The sequence below is a fragment of the Gopherus flavomarginatus genome, chromosome 12, assembly GCF_025201925.1.
Source record: "Gopherus flavomarginatus isolate rGopFla2 chromosome 12, rGopFla2.mat.asm, whole genome shotgun sequence".
In the NCBI taxonomy this organism is placed as follows: domain Eukaryota; kingdom Metazoa; phylum Chordata; order Testudines; family Testudinidae; genus Gopherus; species Gopherus flavomarginatus.
The window spans coordinates 37,841,145-37,868,228 of record NC_066628.1 but is presented as its reverse complement, the minus strand read 5'-3'; the positions used below and the strand labels follow the sequence as shown (position 1 = coordinate 37,868,228).

General features: G+C 54.5%; 2 protein-coding genes across 13 annotated transcripts in view; one reads left to right on the top strand and one right to left on the bottom strand.

Moving 5' to 3' along the window:
• The window catches only part of TMEM94 (transmembrane protein 94), a 98,269-nt gene extending 95,439 nt beyond the window's left edge, over positions 1-2,830 (top strand). For 6 of the 7 annotated variants that reach the window (XM_050920591.1, XM_050920590.1, XM_050920593.1 and 3 more), the window contains 3 exons: positions 1,495-1,588; positions 1,938-2,108; positions 2,424-2,830. In XM_050920591.1, the coding sequence (XP_050776548.1) occupies positions 1,495-1,588; positions 1,938-2,108; positions 2,424-2,496 (338 nt within the window). In that variant the 3' untranslated portion in view covers positions 2,497-2,830. Of the gene's footprint in view, positions 1-1,494; positions 1,589-1,937; positions 2,109-2,423 lie in introns of those variants that run through there. The other variant, XM_050920594.1, reaches the window with a different exon arrangement.
• Positions 2,831-8,783: 5,953 nt separating this feature from the next.
• The window catches only part of CASKIN2 (CASK interacting protein 2), a 90,465-nt gene continuing 72,164 nt past the window's right edge, over positions 8,784-27,084 (bottom strand). For 2 of the 6 annotated variants that reach the window (XM_050920584.1, XM_050920583.1), the window contains exons 4-21: positions 23,840-23,937; positions 23,188-23,333; positions 22,480-22,575; positions 21,034-21,164; positions 20,208-20,316; positions 19,580-19,688; positions 19,082-19,176; positions 18,029-18,146; positions 17,094-17,246; positions 16,413-16,534; positions 15,429-15,510; positions 14,214-14,308; positions 13,656-13,766; positions 13,235-13,336; positions 12,809-12,947; positions 10,331-12,541; positions 9,696-10,038; positions 8,784-9,325 (exon numbers count right to left, since the gene is read on the bottom strand). In XM_050920584.1, coding sequence (XP_050776541.1) covers positions 9,229-9,325; positions 9,696-10,038; positions 10,331-12,541; positions 12,809-12,947; positions 13,235-13,336; positions 13,656-13,766; positions 14,214-14,308; positions 15,429-15,510; positions 16,413-16,534; positions 17,094-17,246; positions 18,029-18,146; positions 19,082-19,176; positions 19,580-19,688; positions 20,208-20,316; positions 21,034-21,164; positions 22,480-22,575; positions 23,188-23,333; positions 23,840-23,937 — 4,357 coding nt within the window. In that variant the 3' untranslated portion in view covers positions 8,784-9,228. The remainder of the gene's footprint in view (positions 9,326-9,695; positions 10,039-10,330; positions 12,542-12,808; positions 12,948-13,234; positions 13,337-13,655; positions 13,767-14,213; positions 14,309-15,428; positions 15,511-16,412; positions 16,535-17,093; positions 17,247-18,028; positions 18,147-19,081; positions 19,177-19,579; positions 19,689-20,207; positions 20,317-21,033; positions 21,165-22,479; positions 22,576-23,187; positions 23,334-23,839; positions 23,938-27,084) is intronic. The other 4 variants (XM_050920585.1, XM_050920587.1, XM_050920588.1 and 1 more) reach the window with 4 other exon arrangements.

The following is a 27,084-nucleotide window of genomic DNA, read 5'->3' as shown; positions in this document are numbered from 1 at the left end:
CACGCTACTCAGCACTGATAAGGCCTCAGCTGGAGTTTTGTGTCCAGTTCTGGGCGCCACATTTCAAGAAAGATGTGGACGAACTGGAGAAAGGCCAGAGAAGAGCAACAAAAATGATTAAAGTCTAGAAAACATGATCTATGAAGAAAGATTGAAAAAACTGGGTTTGTTTAGTCTGGAGAAGAGAAGATTGAGAGGGGACATGATAACAGTTTTCAAGTACATAAAGGGTTGTTACAAGGAGGAGGGAGAAAAACTGTTCTCGTTAACCTCTGAGGATAGGACAAGAAGCAATGGGCTTAAATTGCAGCCAGGGAGGTTTAGGCTGGACATTTAGGAAAAACTTCCTGTTGTGGAATCTCCATCATTGGAGGTTTTTAAGAACAGGTTAGACAAACCCGTGTCAGGGATGGTCTAGTTATGTAGTCCTATCTTGAGTGTAGGAGACTGGATTAGATGACCTGTTGAGGTCCCTTCCAGTTGTATACTTCTGTGGTTCACTTTCAGCTTCCTCCCAAGCTCCTGACACGAGACGGTTGTGCTCCCTGTTAGAACAAGGGCAGCCCAACTGAGTGCTAAGTTAGCAGCCTGCCAGGTGCCCAAGAACTGCATCGAATCTGAATAAAATAGCACAGAATAGCCTCTATTTTCCTCTTTAAGGACCCCTGGACACAATACACTGCAGCATGCAGTGCTGCATCTTGATCCAACCATTCTGGCTGCTTGATGCAGGCAAGAGCATTGCATACTGGGACCTGTAGTATCGCTGGGCCACACATCTGTGTTAAGAGAGAGGCAGTCTCAATTGTGGAGCTATTCCTTGGGGAGCTCTGCTGAAAGTGTGTGACGTTATCGGTACTGTTAACCCTTACAGTCAGGATAATGCAAAAATGCAAATAGGGAGTGTCGCAAGTGGGTAACCTCTGCTGGGCAGGAGATGCTAGCGCCGTAATTGTTGAATCTGGAGAATTCTGAGCCCCGAAGCATTACATGCACTCCACAAAGTTCTGTGTCTGGCCAAATGTGTCTCTGTCGGGCTGTGGCTTGCCTCTGAGAAAGGCCTGGGGTTAAACTGAGGAGTCCTAACTGACCTATGCCTCTCCCACTTCTTTTGCTTAACTTTTCAGTGCTGATCCCTGTGCTTTCGGGGCCCATTCTGGTTCCTGCATGTTAGCAGTGTAATGTCATCCTGTGGTTAGAGCTCAGATAGTTGGGAGAACTAGCCTCTAAGCCTGGTTCTGACATTGCTGCACTGAGTGACCTTGGGCAGGTCTGTGCCTCAGTGTCTCCCCCAGCAAAATGTGGATAACTCTTGCCTGCTTCACGCTGAGGTGAGGCTGTTTGGGAAGTGCCTCATGATCCTTTCAGAGAAGGCAGGATGCGGGGCCATCAGACCAGTATCGCTTCAGTTCAGGCTAGAGGCTCTTGGGAATAAAGCCCTTCTCCCCGTTCATCTGTAGTGGCAACTAAAATCACGTCCATCTCTCTCCACAGTGTTTATATCCATCACCCACGTCCATCGCACCAAACCGCTGTGGAAGAAAAGCCCCTTCACTAACACATGGTGGACCCTAACTGTGGGTGTTGTGTGAGTATCATCAGGTGCTGAACAGCACAGGGAGGGGCAGGGGCTGCCATTACAGACTGCAGGGAGGGGCAGGGCCGGTCTTTGGTTCAGCAGGCCCCTGACAGCTCCGGACACTTACCCCAGTGCTGTCTGTACAAAGACTCCTATGAAATCCCTAAGCACATTGGAAAACACCGTTCAGCAGAGTGGGATCCAGGACACTGGAGCAGGTCCTAGTTTGATCCTGTCAGCGGAAGGGCACGTGCCTTGTATAATGTTGCAGGAACAGGCATACTTGGGCTGAGCCCTACATCACTAGCCCCAGGAGGCGTGTGGGCACGTCTAAGCCTTGCTGTCTCCATTGAATTAGGTTGCTGGGTCAGGTGATGCAGACGGCTCTGGATCTGAAGCTGTGGACAAACTTAGACTCTCCATTAACCTTTAGCGATGTTCACATCTCCCTGGTCTCATGGCTCTTGGGTTTCCACTCTCTCATCCTCGTGGTAATTGTTAACGAGATCGTCAAACTCCACGAAATCCGGTAAGGAAGGGCAGTGGGAGGGGAGCCTGCCAACCTGTTCCACCCCAGCTCCTGGCCGGTTCTTGGGCTGAGATGATGTGTAAGAAACAGGATGGAGAATAATGTTGAATATATTGCCACGCCATTACGTAAGCAGCATGCTGCAGAGACCGGGTGCATTGCTGCAGTGTGCAGGGCCAGCTGGCTACAGAGGGCCCACGCGTGGCTTGGGCTCTGGACGTTTGGGTGTCCCTGTTCTCAAGGGTGGGTTCTCTGTGAGCTGCAGGACTTGCCTCTCTGCCCTAACATGCTGGTCTTCCTTTCTGCCCTCTCCAGGGTGCGGGTCCGTTACCAAAAGAGACAGAAGCTGCAGTTTGAAACTAAACTGGGGATGAATTCTCCGTTTTGAACCCCGGCAGCAGGAGTCCTGTGGCAATGGCACCTGGGGCGAGGGACGTATGCCCCTGTCCCCGCACAGCCTTGACCTATGTGGCAAGAAGGATAGTGCTGGAGGCTTCGCTTACACACGTGGACCCGCCAGGCTCCTAGCCGAGCAGCAAGAGAACCTTAGAGAGAGGCCACTGCTGTAGCTGTGTCCAGGAGCTGGTTTGAGGCCCCTTACCCCATTGCAGTGCTCCAGGGGAATGGGAGCTCTGGCTGCCCTGCAGGCTGCTGCTGTTCCTGTTGTTTATTTATTTTTAGTACCTTGATGACATTGAAATGAAGCAATTTCCCCTTGCGGACTCTTCCTTCAGGATCAGTAGTGTCTGTGCAGATCAGGGCCCTGGCATGGCTGCTGAGTCTGTTGGGAGAGGGAGGGGCTGCTGCCGTTTTGCCCTTTTGTTAAAGGATTTTGTTGGGTATATGTGCCCTCCCCAATCTTGGCGGGAATCCCGATGCTCTCCTGGGTCAGAGCCTCGAGTCTCCTGCCCTTCTGTGAGCACTACTTGGCTCTGCTCAGGCTCCCACACTGCGTCATGGAAGCCTTCTAGTTTCTCTGGCTGCAGTCAGGCCTGCCCTCTAGTGGACGGTGGGCGTACTTGCAGCACGACTGGAGAGCAGAATGGTTGAGATGCGGGCTGCTGGGGTCCCAAACTCTGGAAGTGGGGATGGAGGCAGGTCTTTAAGCAGAGTCTCTATTTGAATCTCATGATGGAGGCTCCCTTCCCCCCGGGGCATTTCTAACAACTATCTGTATGAGAGCCCAAACCCTGCCTGCCTTCAGGAGGGCAGGGAGCGCCCTTTGAGGACTGAGCCAAAGTGGTCCAGCTTTCATAATCTTCTTGGCCTGGCCAGCTCTCATGCATTGGGGAAGACTCACTTAATACCAGCCCCAAACAAGGCAGCTTTACAGTTGTCTCCCTCGTATGATGGTGGATTTCTAGTCATTCACTGAGACTTGTGCAGATCACCCTCGCTGTGACCATCCTGCTTTGGCAGCACTGTCTGAGACCAGGGGCTGGGGGATGCATCTGGCTAAGCTAAGCTGCCTGCCCCAGGCACAGTGTCTGCAGCTGGCTCTGATTTCAGGGGCCCCCAGCTTTTCCTGGAAGCAGGTGTGTTTACAGGCAGGCCCAGCGAGAGGATCTCCCTGCTGCTTGGAATTGTGAATGACAAGCAGGATGGGAAATGGCTGCCTTCCCAGAAGTGTAATTCCCTCTGATCATGTCCTTTTGTATTAGTGTTTTGAAATATCCCCCTCCCCACAGCTATGTTTTCATTCCCCCCTTTGAGCACTACCCTAGCAGCTCTTCCTCATGGCTTCTGGTTGTAGGAAAGTTGGTTCTTTAGGGGTTAGCTCTGCCATTCTGTTTCCCCACCTCCTGACCTATTGCAAGGGAACTCCCATGTGGACTGCATCCCTCTGAACTGGGGGAGAGCTTCATGTGAGGGCTTGTCTATCCCACGCCACACTGGTGCAAGTCATTATGTGCACTAGCACAGCACATTTGCACAGACGCAGGCTACAGCAGTGGTAAAAAGCCCCAATGCAGAGAAGTCTGGGGTTGCAGGAGCCACCTTGCACCTTTGCACAGAGCTGATGCTAGCTCTGGCTACAGACTGGAATGCGTGGGCCTGTTTTACAGACCACTCCCAGTGCTGATACTGAGCCAGTGATGGAATTTATTCCTTCCCAGGCTTGGAGACCAGACCAAGTCAGGCAAATCCCGGCTCCATCTGTGCTTCCATAGTAACTTCACAAAACACAGATGTCACCTTGGGCCTGGAGCAGAGTAGTAGCTGTTAATCATTTCCTGACAGACTGGGAGGGTGAAGAACCCTAAGCCAGTTCCCTGTTGCTCCCCCTTGTGTTTCAATGAGAGCAGTAACAAAACCAAGGATGATCGACTCTAAGCAACATCCCCAAACCCCAATATCCCACATAGATCCTGCGGGGAGAATGAGAGTGTGGGAGAGCACCATTGTCAGGGTAAATACACTGGAATAGCTGGGGTATGGGAGGGTGGGGTTGGGTGGCATTCTGCTCTGGCCCTTAGCAGTTTGTCACTGCAAGCATGAACTTGGTCTGTTTCAGTAAGTGAAGGAGGCTCTGCCTTTTCAGTACAGTCTAGCAGGTGCCTTGGCTGTGTTGGGAAATGTACGTTAGCTACATGAACTGATAAGTGTGGTGCTAAACATGACTTGGCACCTAGTGACGACAGGAACAAAGCATGTTTTTAAAACGTATTGGCCTGTTCTGGTGAATCCTGGGGTTCAGACATTTGAACACAACTGTACTTGTCCAGGTTGAAGGAAAAATAATGTCTAACATTGTGTTAGTTAAAACATACTAGCAAACGTGATTGCCCAGTGTAGACAAGGCCCAAAGGGGGCAGCTGGAAGGAGCTAATTAGAGGACTGGGGGTGGGGGAGAGATTATAGTCTGCAGCTCCAAGCTCAGAGCTGCCCGGGGCGCATGGGATAACAACTCTAGATGGCTGGGAACTCTGAGCAATGGCCATTAGGTAAAGCAGGGTTGTACTATGTGGTTCCAGCCTGAAATGTGACTGTAAAACCAGCCCCTTCATACTCCAGTAGCTGGCTCTCTGCCTGTAGCCAGTCACATATGCTCATTTTACAGACTAGACTAAGCCTTCTGTTATTTTTACTCCTTTTAGGCCTGCAGTGCTGACATAGCTCCAGGAGAGTGAGCTGGATTCTGCCTTGGCCAGACACTTATGTAAATTCCAGTTACAAAATTGGTGATGCCTGAGCCAGCAAGAACCAAGCATGACTTTCAGATCTCAGGGTGAATTTGCAGGGTTAGCAGGTAGGAAAAACCTCTCTTTATTTGCAAGCTGGGCTGATTTGAACAGGAGTCAGACACAAACATGAAACCTCACACTTAAAGCTGCACAGCTCTGTTCTCAAGGATCTGAGATCTTAGCTTGTTTCTGTTTCCCCTGAAGTTTTATAATGTGATTTTTAAAGGCAGCAGCTGCCAAAGCTCAGAGCTGGCCAGTCTCTGTTCTAGAGGGGGCATGTCCTGTAGATTTCCTTTTCTGGGGTGAGCACTCTGAAAATACTTCCCTCTTGCCACTCCCTCCCTCCCTCCGTGGCTAGACTCAGATGGAGCCAAAATGTTAGAAGAGTTGAGCCTTTTTGGTAGTCACCTTTGCCTCTGTACAAGCCTTGTCACCTCACACTCCTTAGCCAACCAGGGTTTCGGAAAGGCATGAGTGCACAGCTTTGGAAAGGAATTTCCTACATCAAAATATTTTTAAATGGTGTATATTTTATATTGAAAATTAAAATTTTTGGATGTATGTAAAAAAATTTTTTGATTTGTATTAAAACTTGTAAATTGTATAAAAAACCCCACAAGCACCCAATGTATGAATGGCAATAAATGATTGTCTGATACTGTGCAGCAGGGCGAGGGAGCTTTGTTTTCAGTTGGCTGAGAGGCTCCGTAGCTTGGTCCCCACAGAGAAATGGATTCATCTTGTAGTGGGAGGCAGTATGGTCAAAGGAGCTTGGCACTTTGGGTTTCCATTCCTGGCTCTGCCGCTGACTCACAGTTTGCCTTTGGGCAAATCGCTTCATATCTGTGCACCTCTGTTCTGCAGAATAACTATTTGCCTAGCATTTCTTGTTCCACTGGATCCCAGAGCACTGTACCAACTACAGCTGCAGTAATCAGTTACTCTAGTAATGAACTTGGGTAATCAGCTGTTGTGTTGTGAGGCTTAGTTAATGGCTGAAGCACTTTGGTGCTGGGTGAAAGGTGCTAGAGAAGAGGATTTTTAGTGATGTTGGAGTCAAGAGGGAGCAGGTGAAGGACTGGCTGGAGCTGAGTCAAGCAGGCACTGGGAAAAGTGGATTAGTAGAGACCAAGCAGGGTTGGGCTCGTGCCACCGTCTATGCACTGCTCAGCAAGACTGCAGCATTGTAACAATGCTGGACATTGATCTCAAAATGGGTTAGGGAGGAAGTATTTTCTTGCCTTGAAAATGTAGCTAAGGCCCTGAGAAGATGTGACTTGTTTCACTATTGCATGATAAGCCAACATTAGATGGAAGAACAGAAGCCAGGTGTTCTGGCTTCCAGCCCAGTGCTCTAACCGTTACTCTGTGCCATCACACAAAGTTCCCTTACCACTGTAGGGTGGTCAAAAGTAATTGTAAGGCCAAATCTTTGTCCCCCTGAAGTCAATGGCAGGATTTTATCCCTGGAGACTCCCTCAGGGAGAGCAAGTGGACAATGGTATTAGCATGAAAGAGACAACTGAGTCAATTATCAAAGGGGAAAAAAGCCCCACTGTTTAATAGAATTAAGTCTTAATTGAGGTTAGTGGAAAACAAACTGCATGATTAACACAAACAGTCCAGATGGTTTAAAATCTGTCAGGCTGGCGATTACGTGGACTATTTTTTCCCTAGCTCCCTGGCTGCAAAGAACAGGGGTTTCGTTAGACACAGTCATGCCCATACATAATTTACACAGCATACAATATCTTGAAAATAAAGATCTAGAACTTGAAAAATAAGCATTCCTCTGAGAGAAAACCAAATACGTAATTCCATTATTGACCGTACGAACAGCACTCTGCTGCCCCTGTGGTGGCTCAGAGTAATGCAGCTCTACCCCAGTGTCTCTCTCATCCCTGTCCCTAGAAAACGACACTTTGAAATCTGGTTAGTAAATATATAATCACATTTCAAATATATACACTTTGTCTTTTTTAAAAAAATGTACAGTTTATCAACATTGAAAAAGTTGGACTAGTCCCAAGTCAACTCGTGGGACATGAAAACCCCTTTTAAAAAGATTTATTTTTAAACCTTTTTATAAAGTGCCACTGGTTGCAGCTATTTTTAAAAGTTCACTTTTGTAGCACTTGCTGTTTCACACGCAGCCATATTTCAGGCAATGTAATGTACAAAGATACTGACTAGCTAGGGCCAAGATGGGTTAGCATCAAATCTACAGCCTGACCTTGCCACCTGACAAGTTTTGTTTTCACATAGAAACCAGATTGGCATGAATTCCATCTCCTGCCAGTAGGGATCATGGTACAAATGGTTACCCCACAAATGAGTAAGTTGCTGAGAAAAACATGGGCTGGGATGGGTGGATTTTACAGGGGGCTGCTCTCTTTCCAGTGCAGAGAGAGTTGATGCTGTAAACAGTCTAATAGTTTGAGGTGCAAATTTCCCTGGGGGATGAGGAAGGCTGCTGCTTCCTTCAGTCACCTTCATAATTTAGCTTTAATTTTTAAAAGTTAGATTTGCTTGGTGGTTTTTGCAACAAATGACCCCTTAGTACAAAATGTGCAAATTTTCCCTTTTATTGCTCTGGTGCATTCATTAGTCTGGCATTTCAGATGACCCCAGATAGATCCTTCAAGAAAAATTTGTTCTTAAAGCAATCCAGCTCTAACTGCTGCTAGGAATGAAAACATGGAGGCTGCTGTTCCTTTGCTTCAGCCCTGTCGAGGTGGGTGAATCCAACTTCTATTTACAGTAGCTGTCAGGGAGCTAAAACTAACGTAGTGCAGTGAGGTCGTTTCTAGCTCCATTCTTCTAGAAGCTGGTCAGTGTTTAGTAGGGTTAAGAAGCATCTTCACAGGTCCCCAAATGCTGCTAGCATTTAAAAAAAAAAAAATCTTTGCTTCCAACTCAGCTTTGAGTCTTGTTCCAGGTTTATTTCCCTTCCTAGAGTTGAGCTAGAGTGGTCACATGGAAAGAAGAGAACATGTTTGCCACAAAAACACAACCTGTTCCAGCCCAACTGAGTGGCTATGCAATACTGCAGAGGGTGTGGGTAGGGATCTCTTACAATCAGAGCCAGCAGAGGGCACCCTCCACTGCAGCAACATGCTCCAGCCAGACTGCCACTGACTAGCCCAAAAGATGCTCGTCCCCGTCTTTGGCTAGCAGCCATTTACCAGGAATGAATCTATGCAGGAAGCTTAGGGAGGGGGTTAGGTAGATCTTAATTTCCTGACAAAGCTGTTGTGAAGTGCTGAGCCTGTTTGCTCCTTTATGGGGTACAGACTGTGCCAGCGTGGCTCCAAGGGCATTGCTGTGGGGATTTAAATCCACTTGGATTACACGCTGCCTTTCAGTGACATGCTTAAAAAGCACCAAATAAAGCAGGCAAGGTTCTTCTCACCCAGAGAGCTGCCAAGCTGCAACAAGTCCTGTCTTAATGCGCAGCCCCGGCAGGGCCCATCAGCTGCTGAAATAAGTGCTTGGCTCTGCTGTGCCTGCCTAAGGAGGTCCTGTCCCTCAACATGCTTTTGGCAGGGTTTAAATAATAAGAGGCAGGACTCAGCATTAGGGCTAGTGAGGAAAAGGCCCCTGAGGAAGCGGAGCTCATTTCTTGGAGGAGGCTGGACCCCCAGGAGCAAGAGTTACTGCACTCACTCAAATGCTGCTGAGGGTGGAAAGGTGTAGTTGCCTCTTCCTTGTGCTCATCTCCTGCAGCTGCAAAGGGACATATGGGAAATTCCGTGGGGCTGTGACTGGGCTGCCCCGAGTGGGCCAGGAAAGATGAGGGAGGTGCACACTCCAAGTCCTAAAGTGCAGGAGGGAGAAAGATCAGAGCAGCTGTAGTGATCCCTGGGCAGAGTTCAGGGCCATCCCCCTTCAGGCATTAGCACAGCAACTGGGGATGAGTGGCAGGCGACCAAGTCTCAGTCCAACATGGCGTCCAGCTGGTCAGCCAGGTCATCGAACATGTTGCTGATGTCTTCCAGGATGTTATTAGCCGAGTGTGTAGCCCCGTAATGACTGAGGGAAAGAAAGAAAAGGCAGGATGGGTAAGACCCAGTGACGAGTGAAGGCCTTGGTGCCCCCTGAAGCCAACAGTGCAAGGGGGGCCCAGTGCCTCCCCCAAACCAAGGGGTAGGTTGGACCCAACCACTGCTCAAGCCTTGCCCTGTGCACAGCTCAGGAATGGGGCTAGCCTGCATGGGCCCTACCGCACAATGGAACCATGTTTTCACAGTGCTGTGACAGAGGTTGATGGGCCCTTGGCCCAGCCGTGGAGGAAGTTGAGAGAGAACCTGGCCCAAGTGTTTCTAGGCACTCTTGAGGAATATGTGGCTGAGAGATAACTTACCCACTCGGCCCTGTTCTCCCCCCAGGGCTGTTCTCTCACCTGTCCAACTCCTCGGCTGTTATTTTTTTCTCAGCAGCCTGCAGCGCAGCTGTCAGGGAAGAGTTGGTCTGTTCCAGTCTCTGCTGAGCCAGGGCTGCCTCCGGAGCGGCACTCAAAGGCTTCATAAAAATGGGCATCCCGCTGCTCAAGGCTGCCTTGTTGCCAGTCTCCAGTTTTGATGGGCAGGCAACAGTCGTGGATCCTGCCACCTCTGGTGCCATCTCGGCAGTTGCCCAGGGGGCAGTGGTATTCCGGGAGGGCTGCAGGACTTGCTGATAAATCGTTTTTGGCCCTGAAAATACCAGTTTTGTAGACGCAACAGACGTGTGCTTGGCTGAGGCATCTGGAAGAGAACAGATAAAACCTAGTTCAGTCCTGGCCGCATGCAGGGTACATTGGCTCTGGGAGAGGAAACGCCCAGCCCAGCCAGCTAGGACAAAGCCGCTGTAAGCTCCTCTGCTGCCAAAGCCCATCTCTCACCCCTGCACGTACAAGTGCCTCTACACACACATACTAGGAAGGGGTGTAGCTGACAGCTGCCCCCTCACGCTGGACTCCCTACAGACCCACCCACCTTCCCTCCCCGAGGAGGAGCTTTTAGTTCACTCTGAACACAAATGATATGTCGCATGTACCTGGCCCTACAGTGGAGGTCCTCAGGAGGACAGCACCCCCATGCAGCTCCCCAGGGCTGGCTGATTTCAGAGGAAGTGGAGACTTCTTGATCCCCTTCTCCAGAGACAGGATGCTCTTCTCAATCTCAGCAATTCTGAATTCCACACTGTCGTCATCAAAAACGTCTCCATTTCCCCCGGGCTCTGGCGCTGGGCCCATGATGCTTACAGCTTGGGCCTGTGCATATTGTGGGGGCGGACTCGCAAGAGCCTGGCTCTGGCCAGCCAAGCTGAATGCTTTTAGCAGAGTCTGAAGTGGCTCCCTCTCCTTGTACCTGGGCCTCCGCTTCACTGTGTCAGACTCGGTGAGGTTGAATTCCAGCACTTCCAACTCTTTCACTGTGGTTCCTCTCAACTCCTTTCCAGCAGAAGAGCAGGAAGACCCTAAGCTGGCAGCTGTCGGAGGGCTGGACTCAGAGTCCAGGCTGGTAGCTTCTGCCTTGTGGTGCCCAGGAGGCTTTGGCCGCTGTTTGATGGTTAAGTTGCCTTCTTCTGCAAATGGAATGCACTCACTGGAGCTATTCTGAGAGGACGATGACGAGATCTCACAGTCCTCTGGGCCAGGTCTCAGCTCCTCCTCTGTGTCAGACTGGACATCCTCCAGGCTGCATTGCAAGGCCTCCATCGTGGCGACGGTGGGTTCGCTAAACGTGCGTCGGCGGGGCCTGTTGCTCTCAAAGGCGTGTGTCTCATTATCTGAGAGCCTTGTGCTGCAGGAGCCTTCAGAGACCATGGCTCCACAGGGCTGACCATCTGAGCCTGCTCTAGAAACTAGCTCGTGATCTGGAGTTGGGGGCTTTGGTGGACTCCCACCTACGGTGGACACCTCGAGCATTGCAGCCTTGCTCTTCACTGTTTGGCTGCTGCCTGCATCGCTGGTGCCCAGCCATGGTGAGGGAGCCACATCCACCGACTCTTGGGCAACAGTCGGCCTTCTCTCCGATTCCATACCCTGCTCCCCCTCTGCCTCCACAGCCTGGGCACTGGAGACAGAGCTCAGGCGCTTGGGCGGAGGGGGTGGAGGCCCTTTCCTCTTTGCCCGGATGGCAAAGGACTGGCTGCGAACGACTTTGGTGTCTGACTGCAGATAGGTGCGTGGCACTTGGCTCCGTCCCGGGCGCCGGGTGAGGGTTGCGTAGGAGCCCAGGGTGCTAGTGGGTACCTCCTCCTTCTCATGCTCGCCATCCGACAGAGCGTAGCGGTTCAGGCTGTGAGAGCGCTTCTTGTACTTGAAGGTGTCTCCATTTTGCTGTTCTCCAGCCTGCCAGGAGTCCAGGGTGGCACCAGGCTTTGGAGACACGTATGGTGATTCCGTGCCACTGCAGTGGGAATGGAGATAGGAGAAAGCTTTCTGAGCTGATGACTGGAGATTGCTTCTCTGGGAAGAGGAGAACTGGGGGTACAGGTGTGCTGGGTTCTTGGGCTGCTCAGGAACACTGGGGGATTTCAAGGAGATATGAGGATACATGAAGACATAGGGTGCTGTGCCCTTATTGGGCGCCTGGGGTGGGGTGCAGGGGGTTGCTGCTGGTAGAGAGTTAGATGGCTGTAACAGTGGAACACTGCCTTTCTGAGCCACGGGGCGCTGGTACTGATCGGTCCCTTCAGGGAGGTTCCTCTCTTTCAGAGGGCTTCCCCCACACCCATTGGAGTAGCCATTCAGTCCCTCTTGGGTGGTCAGCTGGGTAATAACCTTCCCGTAATTATCTTGGTTAGGTCTCCCTGGCAGACTGCTAGCGTTCTCCTTCTGCCGGGGCTGTGTGGAAGAGTGCCCGCTGCTGCTGCTGCTGCTGCCGCTGCCCAGGCTCTCCTGGGAATGGCTGGAGAGGATGGTCCTGGACAACATGTTGTCCTGAGAGTGCCCTGACCCCCTGGAGCGCACGCCAATGCTCTCCTGACTCCGTGACATCCCCTGAGTGTTCTTCATGGGCAGCGTTTCCTGGCAGCTGTTGGACATGGCTGTTTGGAGCTCATAGCTCAGCTCGCTGTCCTGGAAGGTTATCATCTTGGGCGTGTGTGGAGACTGGGACTCTCCATTCTCAACAGCCTCAATAGTGACTATGTCCAGGGCCCCAGGGATTTTGCGTCTTGCCGGACTGGTTTCGGATTGGTTCAGGTTCTTGCGGATGTCTGTCAGCTTCTTGACAGCCAGCATGATCTTCTTCTGGTGGCCTGCAGATGGCACAGGAGTGAAAGAGGAGTTCAGTTTCCGTGGCCCACTGGAAGGACAATTGTGGTTTTAATGCTGTGGACCCTTGAGCACTAGCTATTACATTGAGACCTTTGCACACATGATGACTTCAGACCTTGCAGTTACCATGGTATGGGCTGGATTTTAGCCAGCATCACAGAGGGCAGAGGCTCCATCATTCTATGCCTGACTGACACATTTAGCTGCTTTCCACCCTCATGGCTACTGAGCATCTCCCAGCAACTCACCCAGCTTGTTGATGCCAATCTCCTGCAGGTCCTCCCACGTCAGGTCTGTTACGATGCTGATGGAGTCATAGCCGTTGCTCACCAGTTTCTTATGGTACTGGGGCAGCCCAATGGCACTCAGCCACTCCATCAGGTCGGCCTACAGAGAACAGCAACAGGGACAATTTCATTAGCACCCCAGCAGTGGATGGCTCTGCCGTTTCTTCTCTCGTCCCTCTGTGGCTCACTGTATGACCCACTGTGGACTCTCATTAAAACTTGCACTTGGGCCTGCTGCCTCATTAACACACAGTGGGAACCTGTGCCAGCCCCAACCCCAAGGAAAAGTGCACAGTCTCACAGGGCACTGAGCCCAGCATCTGGCTGAAAACACTCAGGGCACCCATAGTGCTGGTGCAAAGGACAAGACATGCCCACAATACTCACAGGAATGTAATTGGGCAGCCACTCTGCAATGCTGAGCTGTCCAATCTCTGTGGAGATTTTCTTTCTGTGCCCCGGCTTAGTCACCCCAATGGCTGTTAGGTCCTAAAACAAACACAGCAATTGCCCTTCATTAATGGGGATGCTGAAAAGTTAGCTGATGTAGTGCTAGGAGTCAGCAGCTCCCACTGCAGTGGGTAGGGAAGACCTTGGAGATGCTCACTGGTTAGTGCTTGTACCAGAGCAATGGATGCTCTAGAAATAGGGAGTGGCTGGGACCCTCCACCAGCCCGAGTTTACGGTGTGGTGCCAGTCACTGGAAAAGGTGAGCAGCAGGGACTGGGCCCTGCCTTTGGACCCTGGCACTGCCCTATTCTTTGTGGCCAGGCTCTCACCAGTAGTCCCTGAACCCGCCAAACCTTACCTCTGGGGTCATGCGGCTGATGGTGGGGACATCATAGCCGGCATTGAGGAAGTTGGCCGTGTAGAACTCCAGCTGGAACTCACTCAACCAGTTGTAAATGGCTTCTGCATCCTGGAGAGGGAAGCCGACACAGAACAGCCCATGACGGTGGCTGCATGGGCCGGAGAGGGGCAGAAACGGTCCAGCCTGCTCTGTGCAATGCAGCATGGCCCCTTGGGACAGGGACATTGGTCATTGACTCCCACCCCTGTACTGTCAAACTGGCTGGAATAAAAGGAATAGGGCAAGAGCATCCTGAAAGAGCTGGATTGTACCAGACCTACTTCTCTGCCCCCATGCTTCCCCGTGTTGTTCAGCCCCTGCTGCTACCTGTGCCTGGGGAGGAAGGGTGGGGCTCAGGTGAGAGGTGGCCATTTCACCATAGCTGCCCCCATGCCAATAAGTCAAAGGTAGCAGCTGCTTAAAATGTGAACCCATGGATTGGCCAGGCCTGTACCCCTGCCCTAAAACAGTCACCCCAATCTGTAGCATTGAAGCCCTTCTCAGGAGCCCAGGTACCTTTCCCTCCAGGAGCTGTTCAGGGCGGAGGTATTGGTGAGAGAAGATCCTGTTGCCGGCGTTACAGTTGGCCAGGTTGTGGCGCCCAAGGGTTCCTGAGTAGAGAGGGGGTGGGGGGTAGTTACTGGAATGGGCCAGAGGATGAGACCCCATTGCAGAGACTGTGAGGAGCTGAACATTTTGCCCTGTACTGTGACTAGTTCAGAGCACCTTGCTCCACAACTCATTAACCCTCTGCTGGGGCAGGATGCTCAGCACTGAGGAAGGCAGGGATGTTAACAAGGTCACCCAGTGAGCCAGCGGCAGAGCACAGACCCAGATGTCCTGCTTGCCAGCCATGTGCTGCAGCATGATGTCTTATCCCCCCTTCAAAGCCCTCTCTGCTTCCAGCTCCTCCAAAGCATGTCAGAGAGCTGGAGCCTTCACCCACCTCTGACCCCACGCCCTGGCAGCAGCCTGGAGTGAGCACAGCAGACTAGTTTGTCTGATCTCAAAACACAATTTGTCTTTTGCAGCTGATACCATCCCTGAGCAGGCTGGGAGCAGAGCAGGGAAAGTATTCCCTCCCATCCCCCACTACTGGAGAGGAAGTGGGCCATGGACCAGCAGCAAGGGGCCATTCAGCAAGGCCTCCTGAGCTCTCCCCAGCCCCCTGCATTTTCTGTCGAAGGACAGAAAATACCAAATGCAAACAGTGACTCAGTGGAGACGGATAACAGCACTTCTGTAGCCATCTCACTAGGGGGAGGGCGTCACGGCACTATCCTTACACCCTGGGAGGCAGAAAGGCAAATCTCTCTCACATTTTATTGAGGGGGAAGCTCATAGAAGACATGTGACTTATGGTCTTACAGCAAGATTAGGGTAGAGCTGGGAATAGAACTCAGATAGCCTGATCCCTGCTCCTGTACTTAAACCATAGACCAGACCCTTCCCCTCCCTTTTACTGTAAAAGGAAAAACAGTCTAGAACGAGCTGCCGGCACCCTCCAGTGTCAACACAGCACCATCCCCTGCAGCAACAGGGCAAGGTGTAGGCCCTGTGGTAGTGGGACATGCTCAGGCTTTGTCTTGCCAAGAAAGGCCTGAGTGTGTCTGTTGGGGGTGATGAGCCTGGTACGCCGGCACGGAGCTCTAAGGGCAGTGGGGGACAAAAGGTGGCTTTGACTTACTCCAAGACACCGCCCGTGTTTCATCCTGCAATCTCTTTGCTTACCTGGCATGGAGTTCAGCTGCCCATTCTGGCTATTTGATCCTAAGAGGTGCTGTTGTAGGTCCTCACCACCAGGGGGAAGTGGCTTCATAAGAGAGAAGAGACAATCAGAAGGGTCTGATATGGTGGGTCTGGACTTGAGACTTCACACTGGGTGTATTGGGTCAGCCCCTGAGCAATTCTCACACAGCAGCAGAGAGTTAGGGATGGCACAGGCGTGACAGCACTGGGACTGCCTTGCACAGCCTGTGGTAAGAGCCCTGCCCCGGGGCCTTGTTCTTGACAGGAGGTCTGTGTATCCTGCAACAGGAGAACACGGCCCTGGGAATCTATGCAGTCAGTTGTGCCCAGGAGCCTCTTTGGGGGCTACAACTAGAGGATAAAGGCTCTACTATTCCTGTCTGAGGGAGATCCTCCCTGAGCTCACTTGGCTCTGTATGCCTGGCACAGTGATGGCTGCAGATGGGTTTGTAATGTGCACACCCCTCACTGCAGTAACTGCCCCTGGCTGCGTCCCAGTGGTGGGGTCAGAGATGGTCTCAAACCCTGTGCATCCGTGGAGCAGGGCTGCGTTTCCGAAGGCTCCTCTCCATCTGGGTCGTTTTAGCAAGTCTGGCCTTGCAAGGGTCTCGCCAGTTCAGACACAAGAATGTGCAATATAGAGACATTCCCCGACGCCCAGTATGCTGCTACCACCACCAAGCCGTCGGCTCAGAAAAACTGGGTTGGGATGTCCAAGTCACTGGTGGAGAGGGTGGGTTAAAAGGTGAATGGGCAGGTGTGGACTACAGTAGGGGCCTGAGTCAGTATGAACCCATGGGACTGCAAGGGGCAGCTCAAGGCAATCAAGGCTCAGAAAGCCAAGAGCGGAGTTGAGGGTAGCCCTGGTTCTGGTGGACTCAGTCCCCCTTGGACCTTAAACCTCCCATGAGACTTGCCCTGCTCCCTGGACACACAGCAGCGGGCACTCTGTATCTGCCCTCCTACCGTGGCGTTCTCGATGAGGATACTGGTGCCCTGCCCGTTGGTGCCCTCAGTGCTCTGCCCGCTGCCGGCACTGCGAATGCTGCCAATGCTGCCTTCACTCCCCACACTGTTCCTGTCTCCTGCTGTTATGGAGAGAGAAGAGGCATTGGGGCCCATGTAACTGAGTGCTGGAGAAGAAGCCTGATGCCCTGGGGCTGGCACCTCCCAATCGCCGTATCCCCTTGGCACTGGGGCCGGGCCTAGACTAAGCTGCAGCGAGAAGATGCTGTGGGACCAGAGGAAGAGAACTGGCACCTGCACAGGGCATGGCGTTCCCTGTGCAGAGACCCACATGCTTCGGCAGAGGCGCACTGTCCAGACTCTGCTGCCTGCCACTGGCACAGGGCCCAACCTCCACAAGAATCACTCAGCTTCACCCTTAGCGCCACAGGACAATCCCGTTTCTAGAGAAAGGGCTGGAAGGGGGGTGCAGCTATGGCAGGTATGTGGCTGGATGTGGGGTATCTATGGGTCAATGACCTCTACAGTGCCCTGAGCTGTGGTTTCCCTGAGGCTGCTGCTTTGCTCTAATCTCCCGCTTGGAGTCAGAAGGGGATTTTCTCCATCTCTTGGGCGGGATGGTCATGGGAAGGGCTCCCTGACACTAGCCCCTGTCCAGCCCTGCCCAGCAGTGACCCCGACCTGAGTCCTCAGGCCCCAGGGCCATCGTGGTTAAGGTGAGGTGGCCGTAGGGTGCCTGCTGCAGAGCATCACCTGGGAGTGGCTGCAGCCCGCCGGGAGGGGCAGCAATGCCCTGACGCTGGTGTGCAGGCACCATGCGGGGAAGAGTCATGCCTGCATTTAAAGACAAAACACTCATGTAAGAGCAGAGTGTGTGGAAGGGGAGAGGGTAGCATCAGTCATAGCAGGGTCCGGAAATACCTCCAGCACTGTGCCTCTGGGGAGGCCCTGCAGAGGAAGGGCTCATGTAGGTGAGCGTGCAGCTGGCAAACCTGGGACAGAGCCAGGACTGTACCAGAGAGTTTCCCTGGCCCTGCGAACGGGGCCTGGCTCCATCATTCCTGTCTCAGTGCACTAGGAACAGATATTAATGATTAGGCCAGGCCTGGGCCCCAGGATACCCGGCTCTGCTAACTCCTCCCTGCCCCTGCACCCCAGCTTGTCAGTCCTGAGCTCCCCACACAGCCACACCTCAGCCCGGACCTGATGCTTAGGGACCCCCCTAGCTCCACCATCCAGACCCACAGCAAGCTCTGCTGCCCCAGTGCTAGGATGAGTTTTGGGCTGCTGCAGGAACTTGGACCCAACCTCCACAGGAACTGTGCTGACACCAGATTTATTCCCCCTGTAAACAAAGGGGCATCTGAAGTCTAGTCCCTAGCTGGGAGCAGCTCACCTGAGCCCATCTGCAGCCACTGTCCACCTCTGCTGTGCTACCAGCCCCCAGTCCTCCAGGCCAGAGGGGATGCTGTCAGCCAGAGAGCCACACCGCTGCCACTTCCCCCTGGCTGCTGGGGCGGGGGCTGGGTCCAGGGAGCGGGTAGGTTGTAGTGAGGGTGGGAGATACATCCCTCCCAGCTCCCCAGGCACGCCAGGGCGGTGTGCGTGTTACTGACCTGTCCGCTTGCTGATGACCTCAACGATGGAGGGAGGGAAGTAGCCGACCCGATCGGTGCCTTTCTGAGTGTCATGGATGTGCCCCTTCCAGCGCCCGTCGGAATGCTGCTCCAGGACCTGTGCGAGGCACCGGGCATGAGAGCGTTAGGCCCCCAAGCGAGAGACTCCTTACAGGTGTCCCAGCACCAGCAGGAGCCAGGGCATGGCATACTGCGGGAAACCTGGCTGAGGGCAGCTCCCAGCCAGGCCCAGCAGGAGGTGCTGTAGGGAACACGCAGGGTCCCTGGCTGTGGGGGAGCTCCCAGCCACACCCAGCAGGAGGTGCTGTAGGGAACACGCAGGGTCCCTGGCTGTGGGGGAGCTCCCAGCCACACCCAGCAGGAGGTGCTGTAGGGAACACACAGGGTCCCTGGCTGTGGGGGAGCTCCCAGCCACACCCAGCAGGAGGTGCTGTAGGGAACACGCAGGGTCCCTGGCTGTGAGGGAGCTCCCAGCCACACCCAGCAGGAGGTGCTGTAGGGAACACGCAGGGTCCCTGGCCGTGGGGGAGCTCCCAGCCACACCCAGCAGGAGGTGCTGTAGGGAACACGCAGGGTCCCTGGCCGTGGGGGAGCTCCCAGCCAGGCCCAGCAGGAGGTGCTGTAGGGAACACGCAGGGTCCCTGGCCGTGGGGGAGCTCCCAGCCAGGCCCAGCAGGAGGTGCTGTAGGGAACACGCAGGGTCCCTGGCCGTGGGGGAGCTCCCAGCCACGCCCAGCAGGAGGTGCTGTAGGGAACACGCAGGGTCCCTGGCCATGGGGGAGCTCCCAGCCACGCCCAGCAGGAGGTGCTGTAGGGAACACGCAAGGTCCCTGGCTGTGGGGGAGCTCCCAGCCACACCCAGCAGGAGGTGCTGTAGGGAACACGCAGGGTCCCTGGCTGTGGGGGAGCTCCCAGCCACACCGAGCAGGAGGTGCTGTAGGGAACGTGCAAGGTCCCTGGCTGTGGGGGAGCTCCCAGCTACTCCAGTGTTTATTAGCCATGGTCTCTGCGCAGCTGCAGGTGATTGCTCACCGTGATGATATCTCCTGCCCGGATGTTGAGAGCGGTCGGATCGTGGAGGTTCCAGAAATCCTTTAAAGCTCGGACTTTCAGGATTCCTGATGCCTCTGAAGAGAAGGGAAAGGGGGAAGAAAGAGCATGGGAGAAGCGTGGGGACAGGGCAGGAGAACAGGAAGAGAGAAGGGGGGGGGGGGGAGAGAGAGAGAGAGAGAGAGAACGAACATTAATAGCACGGCCAGGAACTCGGTCCCTGCTGCACCCCCAAAGCGGCACCCCAGTGCCTGGGTATATAGGTATTGAAGCCCCTCGCCTGAGCACTCACGTTAGTTGAGGGCCTGTTTGGAGGAGGACTGGGATGTTGCCACACATGCCCCCATAGAAAGGCTTTCTCCCTACCAATGCCAGGTGAGAGCCGGGCATTCAGCTCCCTACAGCAGGGTTCCTGGTCCTGCCCATGGGATTACAGAGCACGTGGAACAGAGACCAGCGTTACGCTTAGACCCAGCTCACCTCTCAGCAGTTGCTTGATGTCCTTGCTGGCGTGCGAGGTGGTGAACTGGTTCACGATGTCCAGGGCCGTCTGGTTGTAGGTGTTTCGGATGTTCACGTCTACACCACCCTGCCGTGGGGGAGCCAGCAGAGACCCCATCAGTGCCAGGGCCATTGGGCAGCCACACCTCACACTTGAAATGCTGCTGGGGAGGCAGCCTACAGGCAGGTCAGCACCTCCTGTGCAGCAGACCCAGACCCCTTCTAGGGGAGCAGGGGGCCCAGCATTCAGAGGCCTAGGGGAGAAGAGCCCCCATCTTTTCTCACCAGCTATCACTGGCAGATTGGGGGCCTAAGAGGAAGTAGGAGCAGGGCCAGGACAGGAACGAGTCCCAGAAGCTGCACTGATGGAGGGAGGTTCTGTTTCTTGCCCTGTTAATCTCGTTCCAGTTCTCCCCCCCACCAGCCACTGCAGTCAGGCCACAGGCTGCATCTTCCCCTGCCTCTCAGTATCAAGCCTTGGGCCACACCTTTCCTCCCCCACTGAGCCACTGTCTCTCTCCCCCGGTCTCCAGCTGCTGGCTCTATAGTGGATCGCTGCAGACTGAGGGACCGCTCCCCTTCCTCCCCGCAAGGGCCTGCAGCTCACCTCCAGCAGCAGGCGGACCACCTCCGTCTTGCCGTAGAGCGCTGCCTCGTGCAGGGCTGTGCCTGTCTTCGTCTGCCTGTTGATCTCAATCCCAGCTTTCAGCAGCTGCCTGGGGGTGGGGTGGGGGGAATAAGCCGTGGTGATTCAGAAGGAGCAAGTGGGCACTATGAGCCAGGAGGACAGGGTGGGCAGTGAGGCAAGGCAGCTGGGTGGCAGGCAGAGCCAGGGCTTGGGGTGGGACAGGGTAAATCTCTGTCTCAGCCAGGGTAAGATCATGAGGTGGTTTGGGTTCACCGGATACCAAAGCCAAATGTCAATTCCAACTGCATAGGGTGAGAACTGGAGGGAGCCAGTGGGATCAGTGATGGACAGGGGGTCTGGGGTAGGGCTGGGGGGGCCAGGCAGCCAATGGGACCAGTGATGGACGGGGGGTCTGGGGCAGGGCTGGAGGGAGCCAGGCAGCCAGTGATGGACAGGGGGTCTGGGGCAGGACTGGGGGGAGCCAGGCAGCCAATGGGACCAGTGATGGACAGGGGGGTTGGGGCACGGCTGGGGGGGAGCCAGGCAGCAAGTGATGGACAGAGGGTCTGAGGTAGGGCTAGGGGGAGCCAGGTAGCCGGGGGTCTGCAGTAGAAGGCCCGAAGCCCCATGGAAAAAGAGCTCCAAGGCTAGGACTAGGGCAAGCAAAGGGCAGCATGTGGGGATCTCTGGGAGTCGAGCGGCAGGAGGGGAGTCTGGTGCTGCTACGAGCCTGTGCAGATTAGGACGCTCACGGCAGGCAGGCCTGGGGGAGGGCGAGGCCAGTGGCTGGAGTGCTGTGCGTTACCTGATTATCTCCTTGTGCCCGTTCTTGGCTGCCAGGTGCAGGGGGGTGGTGTAGTTTGGGTCACTCGTGTCTTTGGACTGACCCTCCAGGAGTGCAACACACATGTGGCTGTTCAGCAGCAACTGGGCAACCTACGGTGGGCAAGAGATGGGTGAATGATGGGGAGCATGGAAAGGAGAGCACGTGAACACCATGTCCCCCGCCACCCTCCCCAGGAGCCCTGCAGCAGCCGGTGGATTGCTCCGGTGGCCCCATTCCAAAAGGGTAGGAAGGGACTTCCTGGACTGCCCCTCCCAGATCCAACCCCATGTGCATGGCCAGTGCTTAGAGAGCCTCAGTGGGTAGGGATCAGAGAAGGGCAGAGCCCAGCTATCCCTGGAAGCCCCTAGCAGTCATCACAGACAGGAATTGCTTTCCCCATGATACCCCCTTTCAGACAGTGGCCCAAAGGCCAGGGATTCTGGGGCCCAGGCATGCACTGGCCTGGCTCGCCAGAGACGCCCACAGAAGGGGAATTGTTGGTATCTTGGGGCAGCCCAGATGCCTAGAGCGGGGTTGTTTTTACTGCACTATTTATAACTACAGAAATGAAGACGGCCTCCTGCAGCCCCCATGGTGAGAGCAAAACAGTCCGTGGCTGCTCCATTGGGCTGACTGCACTGGCCAGGCCCCCTTGCAGCAGCGAATGGCACGGGTGCATTTCTGTAGGCTTGCTGAGCTCCCTCAGGGGGAGGGGAGCCTTCCCGCCCCAGCAATGCAGAGCAGCCTGTGCACCTGTCCTGAGCAGCCGCGGCAGGAATCCCTCGAGCCCTGCCAGGTTGGAATCTCAGGCCTGCAAACACAGCTGTGCAGAGCCTGCCCCCTCAGCGCCTGTGGAGATTAGGAAGGTTCAGCCTGTCTGGTCGCCACCAGCCTGGACTTAAATGGGAGCAGAGTAAAGATGGGGGTTGGGGAGCAGAGGAGTCAGGTTCTATCCGGGCTCTGCCACTGGCTCATTGCAGACTCGGGTTCTGTCCAGGCTCTGCTCACTGGCCCCTCTCTGTAGCTTCGTTAGCTCTGTTTTACCCACGGGGAAAACGGAGCTGATGATACTCTCCTCCCTCAGCACAGGGGAGGACATGCTGTTTGTAAAACCCCTTGGGGTGGAAGGAGCTATCGAAGAACAGAGCACTGAGCTTCACAGCCACAGCAGGGAGACAACCCAGATTTTCCTGCCCCAAGACATGACGCTAAGGGAGAACCTCCATCAGTGGCTAGCACCACAGGGCCTACGACATGCACCGAGGAATTCTGATCCCATCCAGTGGTGGGCAGTGGTGCATTGGCCAGTTCCCTGTAGTATTGTTACTGTGAAGGGGAAGAGACATGGGCCCTAATACAATGCCTCAGGCAGGACGGTGCAACAGAGCGGTTCTGCGCAGTTTGCAGGCAGGCTGCGGCCTTTACCTTAAGCCGGCCAAATTCACAGGCCAGGTCCAGGGGGGTTTTCTTCGCCTTATTGATGAGACACGGGTTGGACTGGTGCTGGAGCAGCATTTCTGACTGCAGAGGAATAACAGACATGTAAGGGAGCAATGCAGGCAGGCTGGTGATCATGCCCCATCCAGCAAGCAGTCTCCTGACACCCTCATTCAACTGTTCCCCTCTCCCTACAGCTCCTACCTCCACCCCTCCCTTGGACAGGGCCCTGCTGGGACAGCAGCCTAAGGGCTGCTCTCTGGTGCCTGTGTCAAAGAGCACCCTGTCCCCTTCTGAAAGGCCTGCTCCCTTTCCCCATTTCCACAGCCCCCTGCCTGCATCTCCCCTCCCAGGCAGGACTGCTGGGCTGAGTCCCCTCCAGGGTGGTTTGTGGGAAAGTGGCAAGAGGGCCTCCCCAAAAAGATTGTCCTTCCCGCCCAAGACCGGGAGGAAGCAGTCACGCCGGAAGCTGAGTCTGGGTCTCTTGTGGGGCAAGAGTATCACAGGTAGAAGCCTGGAGGCAGCCCAATGCTATGTCACCACTAACTGACACGATGTCACCACACTGCAAACCAGTAGGCCGGCGGAAATCCGGGTGAGGGGCACCAGGAGATTCAGGACCTGGCACACATGCTGCTGAGGGCACCTGGGCTCCCACAGCCTCTGTCACCTCTCTCCCTAGGTTCCCTTACTCACCACCTCGTAGTGCCCGTACTGTGCAGACAGATGCAGCGGGATCTGCCCATCCAGTGACGCCATGTTGACCGAGGCGGCTGCCCGCAGCAGCAGGTGGACTGGCTCCACCCTCCCCTGCCAGGCAGCATAGTGCAGTGGGCGCATCCCTGCGGGGAAGCAAGGTCAGGAAGAGGCCAAGAGGGGCCACCTCTCAGCACGACACCGACACTAGTGATGTGGGAGCCCTGGGGTGGCAGCTGGCAGGAGGTAGGCCTCACAAAGCCCAGGAGCTGAGCTCCCCATGGGGGTGCCTGAAGAACGAGCACCACACTGGCCCCTTCTGAGGCTCCAGATCAGCCCCCCAGCTCAAGGTGAATGGAGCTCCCCAGGGTGAGAAGCTGGAGATGACTCTACAGCTGCCATCTCCCAATCCTGCTCACTGCAGCAAAGAGGTGGGTGCTTTGCCCCATGGGAGGGGTCCCAGGTGCACTGCTCCCTCAGGATGGGGGGGAAGAGGGCACCTCCACCTTACGCAGGCAGACAGGTGCTCCCCAGTCACGGGGAGTGAGAGGGAAGTGGTAGGCTGGCAGAGACACTGTCCCCTCCTGGAGGTAAGGGGGAGCAGCCGGGAGGGCAGTTAGGGGCCCCAGTCGGAGGTGAGCCAGCTGCTTACCATTGCTGTCCTTTATGTCAACAGTGGCCTGTGCCTCCAGCAGCAGGGAGATGAGCTCCAGGCTCCCGCCCAGGGCCGCATGGTGCAGTGCTGAGAACCTGAGAACAGCAAAAGACAAGGGTCTCAGAAGGAGCCAACTCTGGTTCCACGCCCTCGAAGCCCAGCCCAGCCCTGCACAAGGGCAAAGGGGGCCATTTCTCTCCTCTCTCCAAACTGAAAGTGGCTAGAGCCGATTTCCCACTGCCCCTGCATTTTCCAGTTCCAGGCAGCTGGTCTTGGTCTAGGCTGCTCCACAGCTCAGGCACTCCCACAGTTCCTGGCCACATTGCTGCTAGAACAGGGGCAAACCCCAGTTCTCTATCAGCCTCCACTTATTACATACACCAGGTCCCTGGTGTAAAGCCATTAAGTTCAGCAGGGCTGTGGCATGGAGGAGTTTGGCACGATGTAGCTAGCAGGACTCTTCCCACCACAATCATCTCACACTGGCTCCTGGAGACTTGGTTGTTGTCTCATGAGACCCCAAAGCAAGCTGGCACCAGATGCTTGAAGGAGACGTGCTGAGATCTGGCACACTCGCTACATGGCTGGTGACACCAGGCCTTACTCCACCACCTCTCCTGCTGCTGTCTGTGAACAGTTTAGACCAAGGCCCATAGTGCACAGCTCCTGAGAAGGGATGCAGCTTCTCCACAAGGCCAGAACACGCTCTGCCAGATGCCTTGAGTTAGATGGGACTGACCTGATCCTATATATCAAACTATATCCTGCCCCCCATCACATTTTCCACTGGAAAAGCTCTCCCAGTCCAAGGCAATCCAAGCAGGGCTTTCTCTCTCCACCCTCCCCATCTGTTTCTATTTACAACTGCCCAGCCTGACCCAGCCCAACTCTCACTGAACTCCTAGCAATCCCTCGCTCTGGGAAGCACCTGCTTCCAAATCCTTGTCTCGGAGGCGTCCTCAGTCGGAGCACCCTCTCTGCGTAGCACACTGGCAGAGGTCCTGCTGCTGTGCTCAAACTCTGTTGATCTCCTCTCGGCCCTGACACTGAGCCTTGGGCAAATTGCCTCTCAGAGTCTCGGTTTTCCTGACAGCAAAATGGGGAGAAAACACCTCCTTGCATCCCCAGGGTTCACAGCTGTTTTCAAGGGACCTGTGAAGGAAGAGGTCTATGTGCAGCAGGTGCTGAGGAGTTGTCTTGCTGTGGGAGCGCCCCTTCCCCGAACACTGTCTCTGCCCTCTACAGACGGAGGGAGGGAGGGAACAAGCAGAGCTGGGGCAATTAGAAGAGTCTTTGCTCTCTGGGCAGCAGCAGGACAAGCAGGCAGATAATCCAGCACTTGAGGGGTTTGGCCAGGAGACAGGTTTTCCAGGCGATTCTCGGGGTGTGCGTGTGTGTGTGTGTGTGTGTGTGTGTGTGTCCATCCATCCGTCCCACTTCCCTCTTGGCCTAACCCCTCCTCCCGCTCTGCCCCCCACGGTTGCAGTCTCACTGCCAGCATGGCTGGCTCTCCCCCCTCTCAGAAGCCCATGGCAGAGTGTGTGAGGCCAGCTAGAATGAATGAGCCCTGTGTTCCAGGGCTGTGAAAGAGGTCTGTTTGTCTAGAGCACTCCCTCCTTCCCCTGCACTCCCCCTGCTCCGGGCTGCTTCATTCATGTGAAGGGCTGTGTCTGAGCAAGGGAGGCTCAGCGCCCATGGGGAGCGGCATGGGAATTCAGAGCTCAGTGAGGCTTCGCTCCCTTAACGCTCTGGGGCTGGCACGGAACTTTCCCCTGCGAGGTTCGAAGAGCGGGTGAGCTCACTTGGGGCGGCCCCGTGCATCGCAGGAGCTTGTGTGCATCTCATCCCGGAGCTACTCCCGCAGCAGGGCAGCCCAGAGGCCCCGCTAGTCCAGGATCCCGTTTCTAACAGGAGCCAGCAGCAGCTGCTTCAGATGAAGGGGCAAAAATCTCTGGGGTAACCTGCCCACGGGAAGCTCCTTCCTCAGCCCAGGCACATGCGGTACGTCTACACAGCCCGCAGCAGTAAGCCTCCCAGCCCCGCTCATGCTAGCACTCTCAACATAGCTGTGCAGACAGCACTTCGAAGTTGTGGCTGAAACAGACGCTCAGGCTCAGAAGCTCACTCGTCCTTAGGCTCCAGAGCCTGAGCTGCAACTTCAAAGCACTGTCTGCACAGCACTAGCGTGAGCCCCGCTGCCTGAATCTGTTGACCCAGGCTGAGATGCTCGCTGCCACAGGCTGTGTATACATAACCGTAGTGGCTGGCTCATGCCAGGTACAGGAGTTAGATCTCCTAATATTCTGAAATACCCCCTCTGGTCACTGCATGGTCTCGTTATCCATAGGAATGTCTCAGAGGGAACAGGGTCCAGAGAGAGCGAGTGACCTGACAGCCGGGACCACAGTGGTCTGACAACTTGGCTAGGAGGTGCTAGAGGTGGAATCCAAAGAAATGGGTTCTAGTCCTGGCTCAGACACTCACATTTGCTAAGCTCTAAGCAACTTTCACTTGTAATCAGAGTCCAGACAGGCCACGCCGCGGAGGGCTAGCTTAGCTACCTAGTGAATGGGCACATCTCTGCAAGTGTGACCTGACCACAGCAGGCCCCCACTGGAGCTTCTACTGTGTTGGCCAGCACTGTTCACTCCTTAACAATCGAGTGATCTGGCCATCTCACTGATGTCAAATCTTTGTCTCCATTTAAAAGTAAGGAGGAAGGGAAGGAGGAAGATAAAACTCAAAAACCTGGGAAATTCCAAAGTCAATGCATCTTTGTTTCAAAAACCAGCTTAAGGTTGCTAAATAAACCCTCACTTCCCCCAGCGTTTACAAACCCCAAGCGAGGAAGTGTATAGTTAAGAGTGTCGTAAACCTTATGCTGCTCTCCTATCAGAACACACACACTCTTCTTATCAAGTCTGATGAAATGCACGACTCATCATATCATCTCCACCTTCTCTCTGACCCAGAAGAAATACGATTCTTTCCTCAGCAATTTCAAAACAATTACACAAAACCCTTCTGGAAAAAGGGAACATTCCTCTGTACATTCATAATGGGTCTGACACAGATCGATCAGCCTTGCCTACATCTTTACCAAAAAAATCAATAACTTACCATTTCTTGTTACACTTTTCCTATTCATCTATATCATTCTCAAGAAACAGCCATGCTAAGTACTTTACCAAAAAATCCTAGTGGTCCATCACTAAACGTTCTAACTGACAATGTTTCCCATT